A 21,147-nucleotide genomic window follows, 5' to 3' on the forward strand; every position below is an offset into this window, starting at 1 on the left:
AATACATTACACTTCAGAGCACTTACAAGAAACAGCCTTAGGCAGCAAGATTTTTCAGTACCTGGTTTTTTGGAAGGCTCTGGTATAATACTTGAATACTTGTTCTTTGAAGATTTTTTTTTTCAGGGAAACGAGCATTAACTCTGTTGTGCATTTCAGAAGATAGCTGCACATAGAAATTTGCAAAAACTTAGATTTTTTTCAGATTTTAAGACACATGGGGAAGCTCAATGGCACAAAGTGACATTTTCTTTCATATTTATCTGGGATATGTTGATAGTGATTGAGGAAGCTTATCCTGTGCCCTTGGATATCTTCAAACAAATCCAGCAATCTTATCATGTGAATTTCAGTTTTCAAATGAAAAGAAGCAAAATTTTCCTACCTCTGTTGAGCTCAGTTATTTTCTCTTTGCCCTTCTGGAAGAATAAAATGGCAGAACTTCCTTGCATCCCTGTGAACAGAGAGAAGGGAATGGTACCCAGAGGATCCTGACCATTGGAAGAACAGATGAGGACAGAGGAAAGTAAGAAGGAAGTTGGAAGCACTATGTTGGCAATTAAATATGAACCTTTTTTTTCTTCCTGTTTTTTGTTGGTTTTGGGTTTTTTTTGTTTTTTTAACCCCCCCCTCAAACACCCATGGAGGGGGTGGAAGAAGATGGCTTTTGTGCTGCCATTCCTGCTGCCTTTGAGGGCCAGGTGGCTGGTGTGGCTATGTGGGTGAGCACACTGAGTTGCCTTCACTAACCTCATGCCAAGAGGGGCACAGAAGTGGCAAAGTAGCAGGAAATCTTCAGGGACTGAGAGGGATGGGGAGGTGCAGAACTAAAGAATCTCCTGAGGACAAGCTGTTGAGCATGTCTCCTGCATGCTTACCACGGCTGATAAAATGTGACTGCAGTTTGCAGTTTCTCAGTGAACTGTTTATGCCATAAATACACAGCAAGTGAATTGGGGAGTTTACTGTTGGCATGTATGAAAGAGGTTGACGTAATACACTGGTATTGCTGGTTTGCTTCATAAATGGTTACAGAGGTTAGAGACAACCTAGGGTTCTCAAATAGTTTGTGCAAGTGAAGATGTCTTACAGTATTGAGTGTCTTGAAGTGCTTATTCAGATCTCTTATCATCCAACATTGAACTAGATTTCTGAATGGGATGGTGAATGGCTCAATCAGCCAAGCACACTTGAGAGCAGAGCCCTTTTGAGATACAAGGCATCCTTCCATAATAGGCATTGATTACATCTCTAGCTGAGTCAGGATAATTTACTTAAGGACTGTGTAAGTATCTAGAAATGCTGCTGCTGAGACCTAAATCTGAAAGACAGGAGTTGTAACCAAACACTGGGGTCCAGAAAGCAGGGATTTGTATACATGACCTTGCAACAGGGTTATACTGTGCTGTGCATGCTCTGAGGATAGACTTGATTGACAGCTGTCACTCAATCATTCAGAAATTATGGTGTGTTTTTAATCCCATAAAAATAGGATGGAGAACAGATGTTGAGATGTTGAGATAAAAGCCAGCTGAACCGGTTACTCCATTTTCAGTATCAAAATATTTGACTGGGGAACTGAATTTTGGGGTATTGGGGTTTTGTTCTATTACAATGCTAGTGAAATGTCCAGATGTAACAAATCCCTCAGTCTTTTTTATAATCTCTGAAGCATGTAAATTATGGGCACTGCTGTATATTTGATGTCTCCCACATAATACTCATATTTTGTTATGGGACAGTCAAATTAGGACTTAAAATAGATCATTCCAATTGAGAGCTCAGGAATTCTTACATATAAGTTTTCTTGGTTGTTTTTTTTTTTTTTTTGCAGTGAACTGGCCTTGATTGTCCAAAGAAACTGTGGAGGCCTTTAAGAAAATTAATAAGTAGAATAAATGTATATATATTTTTTAAACTAACTTGAAATATTGTCTAATTTCAGCTGTTAAAGGACATGAGAAGAACAAAGAAAGAAAATCCAAAGACTATGGAAGATCCAAGTCAAAGAAAAAGAAAAAAAAGAAAAAGAGGTCTAAGCCTGGTAAAGCTCATTTTTCTTCTGTAGATGAAACTGGCTTCATTGTTTTGTTTTGTTACCTCAAAAAATTCGCTTTAGATCACTTAAGAGCAGGCATTGCTCTTAAGACTGCTTTCTTCACATAGCTTTCATTTTATTAAGTGGTTGATTTTAAATTGTGATTGGCAAGATAATCTATTTCCTGGTTAAGCTTCATTGTGAATGCTGGATGGCCACGTGGCTTGCAGTAATGCTTGTAATGGCACAGAATAAATGTCACTCCTAAGTGAATGTCAGTCTTTAAGGCGGGCTTTTCCTTAATAACTGTGTCTCTGTTGCAAGCTTTGCCCAGTTAAGAGGGTGCAGGTGCCCTGGGTACAGGCTATTCTCAGTTATGTTAGTTCTGGGCCTGCTTTGTGAATGGTGGAGTTTGGAAACATTGAGTCCTCTTTTTCTGCTTTTAACCTTATTTCTTACACCTTCACATGGGGGAAGGGGGATGTGACAATTAGTCCAATTAAACCTGTCACAGCCTTAATTTCTTTCTTAGAGGAAATTAATCTTTTTTTTCTGAAGAGATTAAGTAAAAGCCCAATTTAAAGCTGTGTCCCCCTCATGTCTCATAACATGCTGTTGCACTACATTAAAATGGCTGTAGCAGCAACGTGTCTTCTCTGTTGGTTTCATCTATGGAGGCCTGGGAATGCTTTCCTTTGGCCACTTCAAGCTTTGAACTTGATGTAGAGGCCCAGGTGTTAGAGGTAATGGATTCTTCACTGCTGAAAACACAGCTGATTCTGGAAGATTTCTTTGGTGAAACGTTTAGGGATCAAGTGTGACAACTTTCTCTGCTATTGATGGATGTCTGGGATCACTGATGCAGCATACTTCAATCTGCTAGGCATAAGTTGTGAAACTAGATCTTAAGGAGGAGTTTCTGAGATAGAAAGGAAATACCTTACTTTTCTGTTTGCTGCCATGAAGAAATAGGGCAAGCTATCAAGAGAGTGGATGGGAAGAACCCTACGCCAAGTGACTTAAATTGTACTGAAACAAATAATTTTAATGAGTTTCTGATTGTATGGTGCTCATAAGTATAATGATAATGTGCAAAATATAATTTGTAGATTTATGCACAAATAAATCCCATGAGCTGCTTGTCAGTCTGTCCTGGGATTTTAAGATGTTGTGTGCCTTTTTTTGATGTTGACCTTACGGTAATTCAGTCCAGGAACTGTGCAGATTTTTTCCACATACCTGGAGGGTCCTACTTGTAACTGTAGCCAGCCTTATTTATATCCAGTGTAGGCCATGACAGGTGGGGACCTCACAGAGGAACCATTCACGGTGTTTTCTTCATACACTCCTAATTGGGGTTTGTCCACCTGTGTATCCTGTTCCATACATAGACTAGGAAAATGAGTACTTGCTGTCCACTTTGAAGTCTGTGAGAGTACGGAATGTGTGTAGCCTGTGTCAGTAAGAGTGGGGTGTGAGGGGGAGGTCTCCAGCTAGCAGTGCTTGTGTGGAAGTGCCTGTAAAGCAAAAGCATTTCTACACCTACTCAGCCTGAAGAATAGTTAAATCCTGGAAAGGCTGGTCGCTTACACCTTTCTCACTTCTGTCAGCAATAAACAGTGACTGAGCGGCATAAAATTGTCTGGTTCAGACAATACCTTCCTTGCCTCTGGAAAGCTTGCACATCTTGCAGCAGCATCATGCAGTCCCTGAGCCCCAGCATACTGAGAACTGGCTAAGTGAATGACACATGCCTGCTATGGGCATGCATGGTGCTGTTTCTTCTGTCAACTTTTTTTGACCATAGATTTTTAATGATAACTCTTACTACAATTTTACAGGGTGTTCTGGCACTGGGGAGAACACAGATGTCTCACAAGAGCTTTCACTTGAAAAACCAGTTGTCACAAAATCTATTTCTTCAAATAAATCATCTGCCCACCCAAGCACACTGCTGCACTGCGCTGATTCCGGACAGCACAAGGGAAAATCAAAAGTAAATGGTGAGATGACTCTCCTCTATGGCTTGCTGGTTCTGTTCTTCATTACCAGTAAATATGTGAGCAGCACTAACATGTTTGAAAACTGGTTCTTGTTGTGTAAATTTGGCTATTCTTACTGAGGGCTGTGTTATTTCTTTCCCTCTGACAAAACTGGACCCAGTTCGTTTGCAGAGCTTGATGTTGCCGCTTTTTGCTTTGACTTTACCTTCATATACACTTCAAGACTGTTGCCCTTATTTCAGAAATCAAACTCATTTTGCATTTTTTTTCAGTACCTTATTAACTTCTAAAATAACCATGTTCCAACTTAATAATTACATTTTTCATATTTTCAAAGGTTTCTACAAAGTAAAAACTCCTTCAGAGTTAAAAATGGGTGCTTTGCAAGCTTGTTGTGTTCGAGACACCACTGGGTGTGGTGATGTGTAGTTGTATAGATACAGAATGATACATGATTCTAATGACTATTTGAGCTTCTTAATGACAAGCTCATGAGTAACTGTTTATTGGTGTCTTCATAATACTTCACGCACAGATCTCATAAAAATCCAGCCGCTGTGTACCAGCTTTCATAATTCTTAGTATCTTGGTCCATATTACTATTTACTGTCACAAGCTGGTACAGTAAAAAAGATAAACATTTGTTTTGTCTCTTCTTAAAACTCACAGATTTGAAGGAAACAGAAAATGTATGACAGCTTGATTATATACAAGAACCTTAACTTCCTTTTTGTACAGATACACTGTTGAGAACCATTTGATTTTTTTTGGACACAACTTTGTTTGTTATTAGACAAAAGTAAAATTTAACTTCAGGTTAAACAGGTCAGACAGGAAAATTTAGGTCAGACAGGAAGTATTAAAAACTACTGAAGTGCAGATGGTGTAATGTCTTGAAACATGTTTTGCAAGTCTGAGCAGTTGTGTTTCTGGAGTATATCAACCATAGAACATGTGGTTTAGTAACTTGGCCATCAGTTGCTCAGGCTTCTTTTGATCAGTTCACAGACATTGAAAGTGGTGGAAAATACTGGAAATTACTTTTTTTCATCCTTTTCGCAATTGTTTTGTTGCTTTTTGCATCTGCAGAATTTGTGTCTAGATAAACAAGATCTGTTGTAAATAAAAGTGAAAATTTTGTGTAATACGGAAGTGTAGTGTGCCTAACCTGTCGCTTTCACAGTGCTTTAAGAAAGAGTGTCCTAGTTCAGAGGTGGAATAGAACTTTCAAACATGAAAATAAACTATTGTGTTGGGTTCTCAACCCCTTTAATTTGAGAACAGATGTTTCTCCAGAAGATGTAGTTTATGCCACAGACTGGTGGTTCTATTTTTGCATTCTATGATTCTACGAGCTAAATGATGAAAGTAGTTATACCCACTGTAGGGTATAACTACCCCACAGTCTTAACCTAAAACTCAATTTTTTACCTTCCATTCCCCTCTAACTCATTAAATTGTTTTCAAAAAATTAAAATACCTCATCATCTTCCTCTGACCCTCCCATTCTATCCCCAAGGAAGATGCAGACATTGCTTTAATATTATTGAGGTAAGAATCTCAATTTAGCATGCTGTTCAGTAAAAATTTTCTTGGCAGTTTTATTCAATCTAGGATGCATTAATGCTTTAGTTGTGTAGGTGTGTTCTGGAAGAATACCTCGTGCAGTGCACTGCCTGTGAGTTTATAAACGCATCCTAAGCAGAAGACTAAAGGAAAATAATAATTTCTGAAGCAGGATTAAGTTCTGTGTTGGACTCGGTCTTTCTGTCATGGAAACATCACTTTGTGAGATTGAACGGTTCATAAAACAGAACTGTCCTGCCTCTTTTTGAGAGCTCTGCACTAGAAGTGCCAAGTCACAGTTCTGTATGAATTGCTGCAACTACCATGAATCTTGTTTGAATGTAGAAGCCTGGTTTTGTTTTTTATAGTTATTTGTCTTAAGAGACTTTGTGCCTTTGGTTTGAGACACTTCATGTTGACAATACAGTTTTAATGACAAAAGCTGTTAAGTTAGAGTATTTTGAAGGAGCCATCAATGAGACTATAAAACTTCATTATGTAGTAACTTTCAATAAACTGTCAATATTGTGATATTCCTTAAATTACACTGTGAACTCATGCTTTTACGAATGTATGTGTGCATACTTGGGATGGGATCCCGAGGGACTTTTTTTGTCATTACTCAGGATTTTATATAAATCCTTCTTGTACAGAGGATGACACCCTGAGTGAGTCATCTATGGATAGCTTGCTTTGGAGTGATGATGACTGCAGTCAGGATGTTGATGTAACCACCAACCCTGATGAAGAAGTTGAAGAAAGTGATTTTGAGATTGTTCGGTGTGTTTGTGAAGTAAAAGAAGAAAATGACTTCATGATTCAGGTATGAAGTAAGGGTAAATGCACATTTCAGTGGAAGGTGTCAGTGGAAAAGCTTTTGTTTTGTACATGAAATAAGCTATTGTTGCCTTCCAAAGTCATAACATTTTTTCAGGTAATCTGTCAGAGTAACTGCTATGATAGTTAAAACAATTTTGCTTCACAGTACAGTTTGGGATTTTTAATTGAAGGAAAGAGGGAAAATTCACTCCAAGTCATAAATGGTTGGTTTGTCATTTGTGAATTTTTCTAAAAATAGAAGACTTCCTAGATTTTGAGAATGCATATTTGAAATCGGTGATTTTTAGGCTCCCTCTAATTTAGAGCCTGTTCGGAACATTGCCATGAGATAGTAGTGTACCTCCCATTCCTCTGGCCTGGCAAGAAGCTTAACTTACACATACAATTCTCCAGACAGGCTGAACAACAACAAAAAAATCCACACTTGAGTGTTTTGCTTTAAAGCAGAGCTGCACATGTCCATTCCACATGTATGTGCCCTTTTTAAACCAGCTTCGCTGAAAACTTGGAGAGGTTTCTATTACCTCTCCTGCTTAAAACTGTTGATAAAGACCTCCTTGGAAGTTACCTGCCTGTTTATTTTTACTTTTTGAGATGCTTGTAAATTATCAGGAAATTATTCCCTACACAGCTGCTCTGAATGATCCCACCCAGTTGCTACTGATTTCAAGAGGTGAAGTCAAAAAGATAAATTCAATTTCTTCATAATTTTTTGTTCTAATTAATTTTCTTTGGGTTTCCATGCTATTTCATGGAGCTTTGCTGTGGAAGGTTTGATGCTTTTTCTCTTAGTAGTGAGTTCACTTCGATGCACACTGTTGTTTTAGTGTTGGATCCTGGCAATGCAGGGCAAAAGGTACCTTATGAATTAGTAGGGGAGGGTGGAGTGATGGGCAGTGGTCAGATTTAAGTAAATAGCACCAGAGTGTACAAGAGAAAAAAAGGAGTCTGAGAGTGGTGACTAAAGGGGCTGAATGTCCTCTGAGGAGATGGCTTACAGAAAGAAACCCAAAGAAATAGCCTGGAGTATAATTTTCTGGCAAAAGTTAAGTTCAACACTAGGTTGGGATTGCAGAATGTAAGGAGCTGTCAGCTGGCTCAGGATACAGCCTATGGATGCCTTTCCTTTAAAGTTTCATGGGCTGCTTCTTAAGATGGACTTGCTAGGTTGAACTAGTTTGGGCAGGTTTTTTGGCATATTGCAAACTTTTTAACACTTCGGCTATTTTATGAAATAATTAGCTAGGAGAGTAGGTTATTCTCTCTGGAGAGGAGATGAATGAAGATCAGCAGTATCATGAGTACCTGCATTCTCTATGGGGATTGAGGTGAGAGGAATTGCGCTGGCACTTGGGGTACCTGCTTGGGTTTGCTGTGTACCCATCTTGGTATCGGAATGAGGAGCCGGGACATTTTCTTCATGGATCTGGCAGAAGGTTCATTCCTCCCAGTATACATGTATCCCCTCCTCTCTTACAAGAGGGAGAATGCCAAGCATTCTCCTCGAGCTGTGCTCATTTCCATGAATGTACCAAATTTAGAAATAATGAAGGAAAACGTTAATTTTAAACACATCAGTACCTTCTTCTCCATGAAAGATGGGGGGACTGTTAAGGTTTAATGAAACTCATACACAGTTAAAATGGGAGTTTGTTCCTTTAGGTATGTAAACTAAACTTTCCCCTACATTCGGAAGATTTTATAAACAATTTTCTTTGACGTGTACTTGCCTTAAATTGTCTTGAGCAATTTTTGCATTAAGGATGTCATTCATTGCACCGTGATGCAGAAGTCTGGGTTTGCATTTATAGAAGTATCTGCTTCAGTTAGTAGAAGTCAGATCTGGAAAAAGAAGTACAGAAAAATACTGTATTGTTGGTCAGTGCTGTTTTGTTCCAGTCTCTAAACTGCAAGGAGGTTACTAGACTTCATTTATGGAGCTGGTGTAAAGCAGCAGTGTAGCATTGCCCTGTGTTCCTTCTGGAGGCACAGCACTCAGTTTTTATGGTGAGGCCCAAAAAAGTCCAGACAGACTGTCATTGTCCCTTCTTTTCGGTTTTTGTACTTAAACATTGGTGAATTTGTGTATGATGCAGAAAATTCTGGGGCTAGATTTGATGGCCTCAGAGGTGATGGGTATAAATGGACTTCAGATTTTTTTTTCTGGAAGGTGAAAAGCTGCTTTAAATACACGTCTTTTGGGTTCAGTTATTTCTTTTGTGACTTGAATTTCAATTTAAATATTTTTTGCACAATGCTGCACATTTTTTCTCTTCTAAATCTCCTACTTTGCATTCTTTGAACCTCCCTACTTACCACCTGGGCAGGGAGTAGCTTCCCTGTAGCATGTGTGCACAGCAGTATCCTGTAGCCTGGCAGCCACAGTGTGCAGTAGAACCTGCAGGTTAAAGAATGGACCTGTGCCCTGATGGGGTTGGATATTTAAATATCAGTTGAGTAAAATAACAAAAAGTTGGAATGCTTGTGCTGGTTTGAAAGTAAACCAGCGGGAGAAATGAACCCCACATAAATACCTGGAGAGAGATTTCAGGTCGGAGTTACAATTTAATAGAAAGATCACAGTAAATGCAATGATACACAAAACCTGGCTTAAACCCACAGTCAGACTACAGCCTGGTACCCTATTGCTCAGGGTGGTGGTCACAGTCCTACCAAATAGTGAGTGCAGTCCTGTTGAAATGATGGTTGTGGTTGAGAGCAGTGGTCCTGTGGGAGGTCTGGTCCTCCTGCGGAAGTTCACGTCCTTCTCTGATCTGTCCAGTGGTCCTCATGTCCTAAGTCCCCAAAGCACCCAGATTATTTATGGTCAGATACAGGCAGGAATGCTTGGTACCTCCCCCAGAGCGGGGAATTTCAGAGTGGAATGATGTAGTCCAATGAGTCATGGAATATGCTGGGGAGTCTTTGATGGCCTAAGTTGTTACAGCTGCCCATTGGGGCTTTGAGCCATTATGACCCCACTGGCAGAGATGACCACCTTCAGCTGGGTGTAGTTATCACGGTTCAGTCAGTTTGTGAAGACAAAGAAACACTACCCTGATGTGCCCAGATTGGGGGGGGGGGGGGGAGGTGGTTGCCCCTTTCCCTTATCTAACACTTGCTGACTGGGGGGTGGGGTGTGCAGTGGGCAGCTGTTGCAAACCACCCCCATTAACAGTTCATTAGGAATAACGTAGATGGGAATAGAATACATTGTTTGGTTATAACCCCACTTGTAACCCAGGACAGATGCTTCACTAGAGTTCTGGGCAAGATTGCCTGGAAAATCACTGAGTGCAATATGGCATGATTTATAGGATGCAGGTGTAACTCCATCCAGGAGCTCCCTTATTATTTTTAGCGCAGCATCTATTTCTCTTACCTGTTTTCTTTGTTTTAGAACATCTTTTTCTGGCTTTAGTTTGTGAAAGAAGGATGGTTTCTCTGCCTTTTTTGGAAGCATCTCCTAAATGCTTTAGGTCTATTCACCCATTTTGGAAGGCAAAACATTGTTGGTCCCATCCTTCAGAAACCTGTTTCTAGCCTTTTACATTCTCCATTCCCGGAGCTTCTATTTCCTCCGCACCCGGACTGCTCATTTAATGCAGTGAAGTATTCAAAATCTGGTTGTCCCTTTCTGTCCCTCCTAGCTTGAGGAAGGGCAGCAGACAAGAGCATTAATTAAAGTGGTGTTGAACACAGATGACATGTTTAGCAAGTTGGCATTTTTGTAGGTCAGTGAAGAGCAACATCTGAGATTGTTTGCAGTTGCTTTTAGGGCTTGGTTTAGCTCATATTGCAGTCCTGTTGCAGCATTGACAACATCTCTGCTTTTGGTTTATGCTCTGAGAAATAAAGGGTATATGATCTCTTGTCTCACTGCTTGGGAAAATAGTAATTTTTAACTGACATCACAGTTTCCAATCAAAATTGACTTAATGTTCTTATGTGGGGTTTTGTTCCATGTTTCAGTGGTCTGTAGCCTACAGTCAAAATTTTGTCTCTCATTAAAATACTGGTGGGGGGAGAAAATGACAGAAACAAAACATGTGAATGTAGTTTTTTTCCTGCTCTAGAACAGCATGGCTTTAAGAACAGTGATTACATTTTAAATAGTGTAACTGTGCCAAATAGATCCAGATTATATTCAGTTGTTGCCAGTATGCTTGCCCTGCCTTGGAAGGATGTTGGAAGCTCTTAAAGCTGGTGCAGCTGTATCTGTACTGCAGGTTTGTGTTAGTTGGGCTACCTTTGAAATGGATAAAATGTTGGGGGTACAAGAATCAGTAAAGCATAATATTGGCTATTCCTGTGTGACATAAATATCTCTGGGATTTGGTAATTGAAGGTGGTTTACTGTTTAAGGGGGAAGCTTTTGAATTCAGAAAAATTGATCTGTTTTGGTGAAAAAAGCTTGATTGCTCTGTTGGCTATCCTGGTTACATGCACATGCATCTCATGAAAGATTTTCATCTCCATAGGGAGGAGTATTTTCCTACCTTTCAGGATCTCTGCTTCCACTTTTTAATTGTCATTCTCCAGAAACATATGTGAAAAATGAGTGGGAAGGGCTCCCATTTTATTATAGCCTGATTTGTAATGTATTTGCTTGTTAAGTGAAAGGTGAGGTGCGGATATTAATAGATCTTTTTGTCTTAAAATATGTAGATCCTGTGTTTCTTAATTGACATAATGGTATTGAGCTCCTCTAGCCTTCATTTCTGTTAATGTGCACTTTGTGACTTTGAACAGTGTGAAGAGTGTCTGTGCTGGCAGCATGGAGTCTGTATGGGCTTACTGGAAGATAATATACCTGAGAAATACACCTGCTATATTTGCCAAGATCCTCCAGGTACAGAAATTTAAGGTTACAGACCCTTGTTATATATGTAGTAAATCTGCTAGTTTGTCTGTATCTCATCTGTATCTATAGCTATCTATCTCTCTCAAAAATTACACTGTTTTTTCCCCCCCTACCTGTATCTGTCACTGTAGATAATTTTCAGTTACAGATACAGAAAGTGTAATTTATGTGAATGTCCATGAGTCAGTATTGTAGAATTACAACAGGAGAGGAATGGAAATGAATGTTTTCACTGTGATGACCGTCTGTCACGTATTTGCTGTAATAAGGATTGTACTGTCTGTGGCAAACGAGTGTAGAAAACACTCAGGAAGCTCAGGCAAAGACTCCGCATGGGCACAGCTTAGGAGATGAGGCTGCAGCTCTCCCCCAGCAAGATCAGGCTTTTATTACGCATTCTTTAAAATGAGTTGGCACAAGGCTCCTGGCTCTCCTCAGCTGTGGCTCTTGTTGACTGCATTACCTGCTGTCTTGGTTACACACTGGCCAAATGCCAGGCACCCACAAAAGCTGCTCACACGCCCTCCCCTGCTACAGCTGGGCAGAGGAGAGAAAAACTTAACAAAGGGTTCATCAGTTGAGATAAGGCCCAGGAGAAAACACTCCAAGGGCAAAACAGGCTCAACTTAGAGATACAAAGCGAGTTTATTACCAACAAAATCAGAGGAGGATAATGAGAAATAAAATGAGCCTTAAAAGCACATTTTCTTCCCCCAGCCCCTCCCTCCTTCCCACCTACAGCGCAGGAGACAGGGCGTGGGGGTTTTGGTTGGTTGTTACCCGAGGTTTTCTTCCACGTGGCTCAGGGAGAGGACTTGTTCCCCTGTGCGGCCGGGGGCTCCCTCCCACGGGAGACAGTTCTCCGTGACCTTCCCCGGCGTGGGTCCACTCTCACGAGCAGCAGTCCTCCCAAAACTGCTGCACTGTCAGTCCCTCCCATGGGCACACAGTCCTCCCAAAACTGCTGCACTGTGGGTCTCTCTTTCCACGGGCTGCAGTCCTCCAAGGCCAGGCTGCTCCAGCCTGGAAGCAGGGCCCTCTCTCTCCACCGGGACTCCCACTGGATCACAGCCTCCTCCAGGCATCCACCCGTTCTGGCACGGGCACCTCCCCCAGGGGCTGCGGGTGGATCTCTGCGCCCCCCGTGGATCCCCAGGGGCTGCAGGGGCACGGCTGCTTCACCGTGGTCTTCACCATGGCCTGCAGAGGAATCTCAGCCGCGGTGCCTGGAGCACCTCCTCCCCCTCCTTCTTCCCTGCCCTTGGTGTCTCCCTGTTGTTTCTCTCACACGTGCTCACTTCCTCCTCTTCTCTAGCTGCAATTAAAACTGTGCATGCCCCACTTTGTTTTGATTTCTTCTGAAATCTGTTATCACAGAGGTGTTACATCATCCCTAATTGGCCCAGCCTTGGCCAGCAGCATGTCCATCTTCAGAGCCACCAGCCATTGGCTCTGCTGGACATGGTGGGAAGCTTCCAGCAGCTTCTCACAGAAGGCACCTGTGTGGTCCCCCTGCTACCAAAACCAGGCTGTGCAAAACTAACACACCTGCAATAACCTATGTGTTGGTATTTACCCGGGGTAACACAGTAAGAGTTGATTAAGCAATACATTCTCCTTCTAAGTAGATATTTTTAAATGCATTAGTCCATCTTGCACAGCAGGTAAAATTACACTTGAATATTTTCTGACTTTCTACTCTATGGATTACAAAGCCATGCTGAAAGTGAAAATGTATGAGGTTTGGGCTTGAGTCCATGGTTATAAATGGCAAGAAAATGGATCTCTGTTCACCTGATGAAAATACCTTTTTAGTTTGTATATGTATTTGGATTGTGATCTCAGGGTTTTTTGGCTGTTGAAAGGTACCAGATCTTTTGTACTTTAACTCATGGATTTGTGTAGTTGGTTTACTGCTGTTGTTTGTACTCTCAGCAATGAAGACATGCTACACTTTAAACTTCTGCTACAGAGACAGCAATATATTCAAGGCTTTTTAGAGTATCTTGCTTCTGGGATTTTAAACTTACATTAAAGATATTTTGCTTTTATGTCAGTTGAAGGTAGTTTTAAATGGAACTAAAATGTACATGTAAACTGAACTTGTGTTATCATACTTGAATATGAGTGCTTTTATGCAGAAACTGATTACAACTTCACTTGCTTAAATAATCATTAACTATTCATTTGAAGATTCTGAAATTCACATTGGAGGGGGCTTAATTTTTGCTTCTGTCTTGGAAAAGGAACACATGTCCAACTTCTTGACTGCAGGGGTTGCTTTTCAGTGACTCTGCTTTTTGGCTTGAAGTGAACTAATAGGCTGTATGAATCTGCAAGGAAGTGGCTTTTAAAACTGGGCGTGGCTCTTCAGCAAACTCAGGAGCTTTCCCCAGTCTAAACTGCTAGGACTTGTAACAGCACCACTCATTCTATTAGAAATTAAAGCAAATTTAGTGTAATTTTGTCTAAAAACTGTACTAACTGCTATTTTACTCAGGTCTTTTTGAGTCAGGTGGGATTTTTAAGAGATTTGTTAACATTTAGCCTTGCTTAAACATGATCAAGATGATTATGTAGCACAATTGCTTGTGGATATAGTGTCTTAAGGTTATATACTTCAAAAGGGAGCACTTTTTACCTCAGAGTACACATCACCTCAGTTGTTCAGGTGACCATGAAGTTCTCAAAGTCACTATTTTATTCTTGTGGACTGAACTCTACTTTTCTGTCACAGATCTCTGATCAGAAATTAATGAGGGAGGGCTAATGCAGGTGCAGGGAGTGTCTCCAATGTGGTTCTGACCATACCAAAAATTCTGCTCGCCTTCCTGCTTGACACAGGAAGGTTGAGCTTGGTACAACCTTCAAAATTCCTTTTTTCCCTGTCAAGATTTCTGATGCCACCTAATAACCACGGATTGCTATGTAGTGCCAACCTCAGTCTTACTTTGCTGCATAGTAACTCCCTATTTTTTTAGCTTCTCCTCTAGTCAATATTAACCTGCTCCTATTGGAGGCCTTTTTGTGACTATGGTTCTCTTGTTGTGCTCCAGTTTTATCTCTGGTTTTGTGGGCTTGCTGCTTGGGCTGTACATAGGCAGTGGCTGATGCAGTGTTTCTCTGGGTGCTAAGCTGTCTGCTGAGAACATCTGTAGTAACTGTATGTTTTACAGGGTGGGGGGAGCTTTTGTTAGGTATTTAGCATGAAGCTTTTTTGTGTGTTTGCAATTTAGCAAGCATCTTTCTTTGTAATACTGTTTGTTTGGCAGTTTAAGTTATTTCTACTGATGCATTTAACACATTCAACACCATTTCATTTCAGCTGTTGTTGATATTCCAACCTCTTAAGATAGAATTATCGTTATTAGTAGCTTGACTTAGGCAAGTTTTCTATCAGAATCTCATCCTTGATTTCTTCAAAATGTACTTTAGCACAACTGTACTAATACACATATGATGTTAAAAACAAGACCACTGGGAAGTTAATTGCCTTTTTCTGCATTTTTCTGTCTGCAGAGAGCTGCATTCAGACTGTAAGTTATGTCATAACCGTGGTTAGGCTAGACAGTGTGATATCCTGCTAAAAATACACCTTTCTCAGCCTTATCTGCAGCTGCCTCTTGCGGATGTCCTTCGGTGGAATTTGGAGTCTGAATGCTTTTGCAATTGGGAAGAGGTTTTTTGCTTCCTGCTTTACAAGCTCTTAATTTCTTCAGGGTTATGTCTGGTGTTACAGGATCTTCATTGGTTCTGTTGATAAGAACAAACAAGCTGTTGCGGTACCTGGAGATAATTAGAACTACTACCAGTAACGTCAACATTTCATTTTAACTGACTCATTACTGTCACTTTAGGTCAGAGGTCCAGCTTAAAGTACTGGTATGAAAAGGAGTGGTTAAGTAATGGTCACATGCATGGCTTAGCATTTTTGGAAGAAAATTATTCCCACCAAAATGCCAAGAAGATAGTGGCCACCCACCAGCTGCTTGGTGATGTACAGCGAGTGATCGAAGTCCTGCACGGGCTGCAGCTGAAGATGAGCATATTACAGTAAGCACTATTTAAGTACCAGCTGGCATGTTCTCCTCGGGACTTAGGCTGCAAGTATAAAATAACCAGAAATTCAGACTTAGATTTGTGCTTCTCTGTGGATTTATAACATAGTTTGAATTGCTGATGTGATCTTGGGAAAGGACTTGGCTGCTTGAAAAGTGTTCAAGTGGGTTGAGTGTAAATGGACAATGTGTATAGAAAGGGTTGGGAAAGTGTGAAGAAAGAAGGGAGAAAACTGAGAATGACAGCTTTTCCTGAATCACCCAAATGGATTTTAAGTAAGAACAGGATAGACTTATAACCCATGGCACCATTTTTACAGCCCTTGCCTTCTCCATTCCCAAATCTGATCATAGCTTGTCCAAGAGGAATCAGATCTTTTTGTTTGGTACAGTATGTTGTTCTGCTGCAGTGGGAGAGTGGTTTCACCTTCAGCAATGTGCAGCACTTCATTTCTGAGGAAAGGTCATTTCAGCTATATGTACAGAAAATAACATAATTATTTATACAAAAGGTTTTTTCTTATAAAGTCAACTTTTCTGCATATTTTCCTATTTAAGTTATCCTTGGGTTCTGATGACTGAAAAAAATTCTTTTCTAACTCAAATCCAGCAGTTCTAAATCTATTGAATTCTACAGTTGTAAATTATTAGTTGATAAATTGCATGGCAGCAGCTATTTGGAAAACAAAGTGGTTTTGGCATTCTTTAGACTGTTCCCCCTTATCTGTGGTGATGCAGGAGGTCTGCTGACAGAACTGGAAATGCTTAAAGCAAGAGAAGTAGCCATTTTAACATAAGGTTTTGCTTTTGCATTGTGGGATCCTTTAGTTATATCTGTAAGTAATCTCTTTCCTCTTTGGAGACTGAAACATAAATATTGTGAGGCCACTCCTTGGGCCTTTTATTAAAGAGTGGAACTCCAGTTTCTGGCTTTCCAGTTGTGAATTGAGATTTACATAGTACAGAGGTAGGGAGCACTGGGTGTGTATGTGATGGTTGCTACAGGTTTTGTTCCTTTTCTCTCTCATGCTGAAATCAGTGTGATGGCCTGGATTAATTAAAGGTGAGATGCAGTCGTGTTTGGATCATCTGGTTGAAAGCTTCAGCCCCTGTTTTCTGTATCATGACATAAATCAGAAGGGATTTGAAAAATTGCTGAATTAGAAGAATGATCATACTGTTGATGCAGATCAACAGATAGAAGGTGATTTCACAGGTGCCTGAAATGATTAGGAGAGTGCTGCTCAGTGTTTCAAGGAGGTGGCAAAGGATCTTAGGTGACCCTGAGAGTGCCATGGGAGGGTGAGCCTTCAGCAGGCAGGAGTTAAAAGGTTACTCAAGTATTAGCATTTGAATTTTCATTCTTATAAACTGGTGCATCACTTTTCGGAAAAAATTTCAGTCTTTTGTAAAGTTATCTCTTGCTCTGTTCTGAGCAAAATATTATGTCTTTAGGTATAGCAGATGAGTGGAGCTGGAGCAGAAAGCTTTGGTAAATGAACACCTGGCTTTCACTTTTCCAGGCGTGCCTTCAGGATGGCTCACCAGTATGACAGCTGGTGATGGGGTCAGTAGCTCTGACTGAGGAAGAGGTGACCGGTCTGGAGAGATGGTCCCAAAAGGAATTGTCTTCCCAGGGCCCGGTGTTTTCCCTCAGCTGCTGGCCAGGAGGACCTGTGCAGAAGCTGTCAGCTCTTTAGTGATTGTCAGCTCGTGATTTCAGCTCAGCTCTGCAGGGCAGCCTCCAGGCCAGACCAGAGAGAGACGAGAGGCCCGTGTGGCTGTTCCGCACGAGGCAGCTTTATTGGTCTGTACCCGGCAAAGGGGAGGCCAGGGACGGGCAGCTCTCTGCCCTTGCAGGGGCAGGGGGTTAGCTTTATAGGGATACAGGGGGTGGGTGTCAGAGGGTAAAGGCCAATGGGTTACAAAGGATCTGCATAGGGTCTCCCAGAGGATTCTGGGTTTGTTGTCTTCTCGACGTAACTGAAGAGTAGCTCCCTTTCCAGGGGAGTTCTGCTGGGAGGTTAAGCAATCTCCTTATCTCAGCAGATGTCCCTCCAGGGCGGGGGCTGGGCATACCCCACACACCAGGGAGATACATCCTCCACTAGGCCAGCACTGGTGAGGATGTATTGCATATGAGGCAAAGGTGCTTGTATGAAATAGTCTGAGCCATGTCCTTGGCAGCTATACTCACTCTGGTTCCCTCTGAGAGACATTGAAGAAACCTGAGCTGCTGCAGGATGGGTTAGAAAGCAGTTACTACCAAAGTCAAGTGGTCATGTTTTGTTGAGTGGTTTGGTAAACAGGTAGGAAATCTATTTAGTTGGATCAGCTGAATAGAATAAGTCCATCCACCTTTGCTTGAGGGCAGGTCCCCCTTTCTGTGCAGCCCAGTGCAGGTGCTTTAGAGTCAGAATTTTCTCTGCTGTTCCTGCAGGCTGTAGCACATGAGCTGCCAGCCCTTTGAAGATAGGAGAGTATTCTGCTTTGCTCTCCTTTTACTGCTGTTTTGATGCCCGACACACGAGGAAGAACATGAGTTACAATGCTCACTCTAAATCTTTTGTTTGTTATATCTTTGTAATAATCTGATACCTATAGTTGTCCCTTCTGCTGGAATAAGTAATGTATTAGTCAATTTGAAGACAATTAAAATAAGAATTTTTCTAAGAACAGATGAAGGGAACTATGGCCACTATGGAACACCACTACAATGTTGGTGTACCATACCTTACTAAAAATATCACAGTTAAAATTAATTTCTGCTGTTAATAAATTGCACATATTGAAGCAAAATGGTCCATGAAGGACAACTTTGGTGAGAAGTTGTATGTATCTATTTGTATCTTATTCTTCAAGTTTTTTCTTAATCCAAACACCTGGCTTTTGTACCATGTTATGGAAATAAAAATAGTGAACCTAATGGAACATTTTAGGAGGATCACAACTGAGGTCAGTGAAACTACGTTATTTCAGAGTATTTGGGCATTTTTTTACTGATTATGATGTCTTGAATATGTCATGTTTCAAATATTCTTAATTTCTTTAGTTAAGAGGACAGTTTGCTTAGTCACTTTGACATTTACTTTGGGTGGTTTACTTTTTTGTGTTTGAACAGAAATAAAGAACACCCTGACTTAAAGCTTTGGTGTCATCCATGGAAGCACATCACGGTGGATGAAAAAATCCATACAAAACACATCATTCACTTTGAGGAAAACTGTTGCAAAGAGGAGACAGCAAGTTACAGAACGTGGAATGGGACAGTTGAGAAACCCTCAACAATTCCTTCTGTGGAGGAATCTTACATTACGAGTGAACACTGCTACCAGAAGCCTCGGGCCTACTACCCTGCCATAGAGCAGAGGCTGGTTGTGGAAACGAGAGGTTCAGCCATGGATGATGGAGTAAATAGAATAAGGGAGAATGGGGATGATACCCTGTCAGAGAGGTTTAGCTGGAATCTGGACCAAGAAATATGCAAGATGGAAAATGAATCCAAACACAGTTACTCTAAGGTATTTTTATTAAAATAGCCCTCTCTGGCAAAGAGCATGTATTCACCTGGCAACATGCAAACCTCAGCCTTTTTTAATGCTTTTTGGTCTGTTTGTGGGTTTTTTTGGTTTTTTTTCTTTAGACTGTTAGTTAAATTTACATTGCCAGTAACAATTTAAATGATACATGTGATAAACGCCTTCATTTTATATTATAATTTTAAAATCTAGTTTGACTTCTGGACCTCAAATCATTTGAAAAGTGTGGACCATGCATTATGGTCCCCTGGTAGTTCATTGCTGTTTATTTTCATGTGTTCAATGTAAAAGTTAACACTAGCCAAGGGAGAGAACAGGCCAAGCATGTATGATACTGCCAAATACACTGGTAGGCCAGCTTCTAATTATTTCCGTCTTATTCCCATGTTTCTTCTAATAGTTAAATTAATTTTAGGTTCTTCAGGCAGCATTTCACGATGGAAGAAAAAAAAAAAGGTATCAGCCTGAAGTGATGTTTTTAAGACTGATCACCATAGAATAGCCCTGTGTCTTCTTCCTACTGGGGCACTTCAGGTTTAGCTTTTCTCATTGTCAGCTCTTGTCAGGTCTAGCAGAGGCCTTTCTTTCTACACCCCAGTGCAAAAATTTTGCTTCTATTAATTAGTACCAATTCCTGTGAAATGTGGGCTGAGAAATGTTAACCCTCTGGGAAGTGAATGAAGCCCCTCTGCTCTGGAGCCAGGCTGGGAGAGCTGGGGGTGTTCACCTGGAGAAGAGAAGGCTCCAGGGAGAGCTCAGAGCCCCTTCCAGAGTCTAAAGGGGCTCCAGGAGAGCTGGAGAGGGACTGGGGACAAGGGATAGAGGGACAGGACAAGGGGGAATGGCCTTAAGCTGAAGGCTTAATCTTAAATCTAGATTTAAGATTGCATAGTGGGAAGAAAATCCTCCCTGTGAGGGTGGGCAGGCCCTGGCACAGGGTGCCAGAGAAGCTGTGGCTGCCCCTGGATCCCTGGAAGTGTCCAAGGCCAGGCTTGACAGGGCTTGGAGCAGCCTGGGATAGTGGAAGGTGTCCCTGCCCATGGCATGGACATTGGAATTAGATGACCTTTAAAGGCCTCTTCCAACCCAAAGTATTGTACAATTTTATGATTCTGTGAAATACTGAGCTCCCTCTTTTTAGATTAAAAGTTAGGATAGCTCTTACTTCATCCATATGTAAGTTGTAATTTGCTACTTTTAACTTCTCAGTTGAGATTGTGTTATGTTTCCTAGAAAGGCAAGTATTTTAGTTCTTCAGTCTAAAAGAGCCTTTTTCTAAAGGCTCGTATTTCAGCAGAAGGATGAAAAAAGTAGGGGAGTGGAATGAACACTGCTGATACTGTAGTTTTGTAAGGAGTGGTAATGCTTGTTTGGAGATGATTCAGTGGAAATTTAAGTAGAACTTAGATTAGATTCCTTAAGGAAAAGTCCCTTTTCACTCCTGAATTGTTTGCTCTTTAGTTTATTATTGTCAGGTGAAAAACAGCTTCAGCATTTCCTGAGATGCACAGATTCAGTGCAGGATCTTCCAGATGAAAGGTGGCGGGGAGATAATTATACATGTGTATGTTACCTTCAGAAAACCAGATGCTTGTGAAGTACAAATTGTTTTTAGCAAAATACCTATAAAAATTAGTCTATATTTAGATCTTCTTGCCCAAACCAGTTTAGTATCTGTGTATGGTCAGTGTCTCTCTCCCTCACTCACCTGTGATGAGTTGAGCAATTAGCTTCGGGGACTGGGAGGACTCAGGCAGTTTGCCTCCCCAGTTCTGTTTAAGAAATATTAATGTGTGTATTTCTGCTAGGTGAGAGAATCTGTTTCTAAGAAAGTCTCTCCAGAAGAAGCTATTGAAATGAAATTGCTGGAAAAAGACAAAGAAGGAGTTGTGAACTCGCAGCTGCAGTGGCAGCTCAATCTTTTAGCTCATGTGGAATCTCTGCAAGATGAAGTTATACACAGAATGGATTTCATTGAGAAGGAGCTAGATGGTAAGTAGTGTTACTCTAGTTTAAAAAATAACTTCTTTTAACTGAACTACCTGTTAAAAACATGTTAACCAGAGTTTTACTTCTTCAGACGTACAAAGAGATTAATGTTTCATTATCACATTTCCTAATAGAAAATAGACATGCTGCTGATGTGGGAGGCAGATTTTAAAACAAAGAGCAGAATTTCACAGAACAAGTTCTGGTTAGGTCATGTCTAAATAGTTGCATCAGATTTTGTATTGGAACA

General features: G+C 40.9%; 1 protein-coding gene across 10 annotated transcripts in view; it reads left to right on the plus strand.

Moving 5' to 3' along the window:
- PHF20 (PHD finger protein 20) overlaps positions 1-21,147 on the plus strand; it is a 71,439-nt gene that overhangs the window by 46,272 nt on the left and 4,020 nt on the right. For 9 of the 10 annotated variants that reach the window (XM_039563216.1, XM_039563224.1, XM_039563225.1 and 6 more), the window contains 7 exons: positions 1,946-2,044; positions 3,880-4,041; positions 6,234-6,430; positions 11,200-11,299; positions 15,169-15,364; positions 18,491-18,890; positions 20,717-20,900. In XM_039563216.1, coding sequence (XP_039419150.1) covers positions 1,946-2,044; positions 3,880-4,041; positions 6,234-6,430; positions 11,200-11,299; positions 15,169-15,364; positions 18,491-18,890; positions 20,717-20,900 — 1,338 coding nt within the window. The remainder of the gene's footprint in view (positions 1-1,945; positions 2,045-3,879; positions 4,042-6,233; positions 6,431-11,199; positions 11,300-15,168; positions 15,365-18,490; positions 18,891-20,716; positions 20,901-21,147) is intronic. The other variant, XM_039563223.1, reaches the window with a different exon arrangement.

Source organism: Corvus cornix, chromosome 20 (assembly GCF_000738735.6).
Source record: "Corvus cornix cornix isolate S_Up_H32 chromosome 20, ASM73873v5, whole genome shotgun sequence".
Lineage (NCBI taxonomy): Eukaryota > Metazoa > Chordata > Aves > Passeriformes > Corvidae > Corvus > Corvus cornix.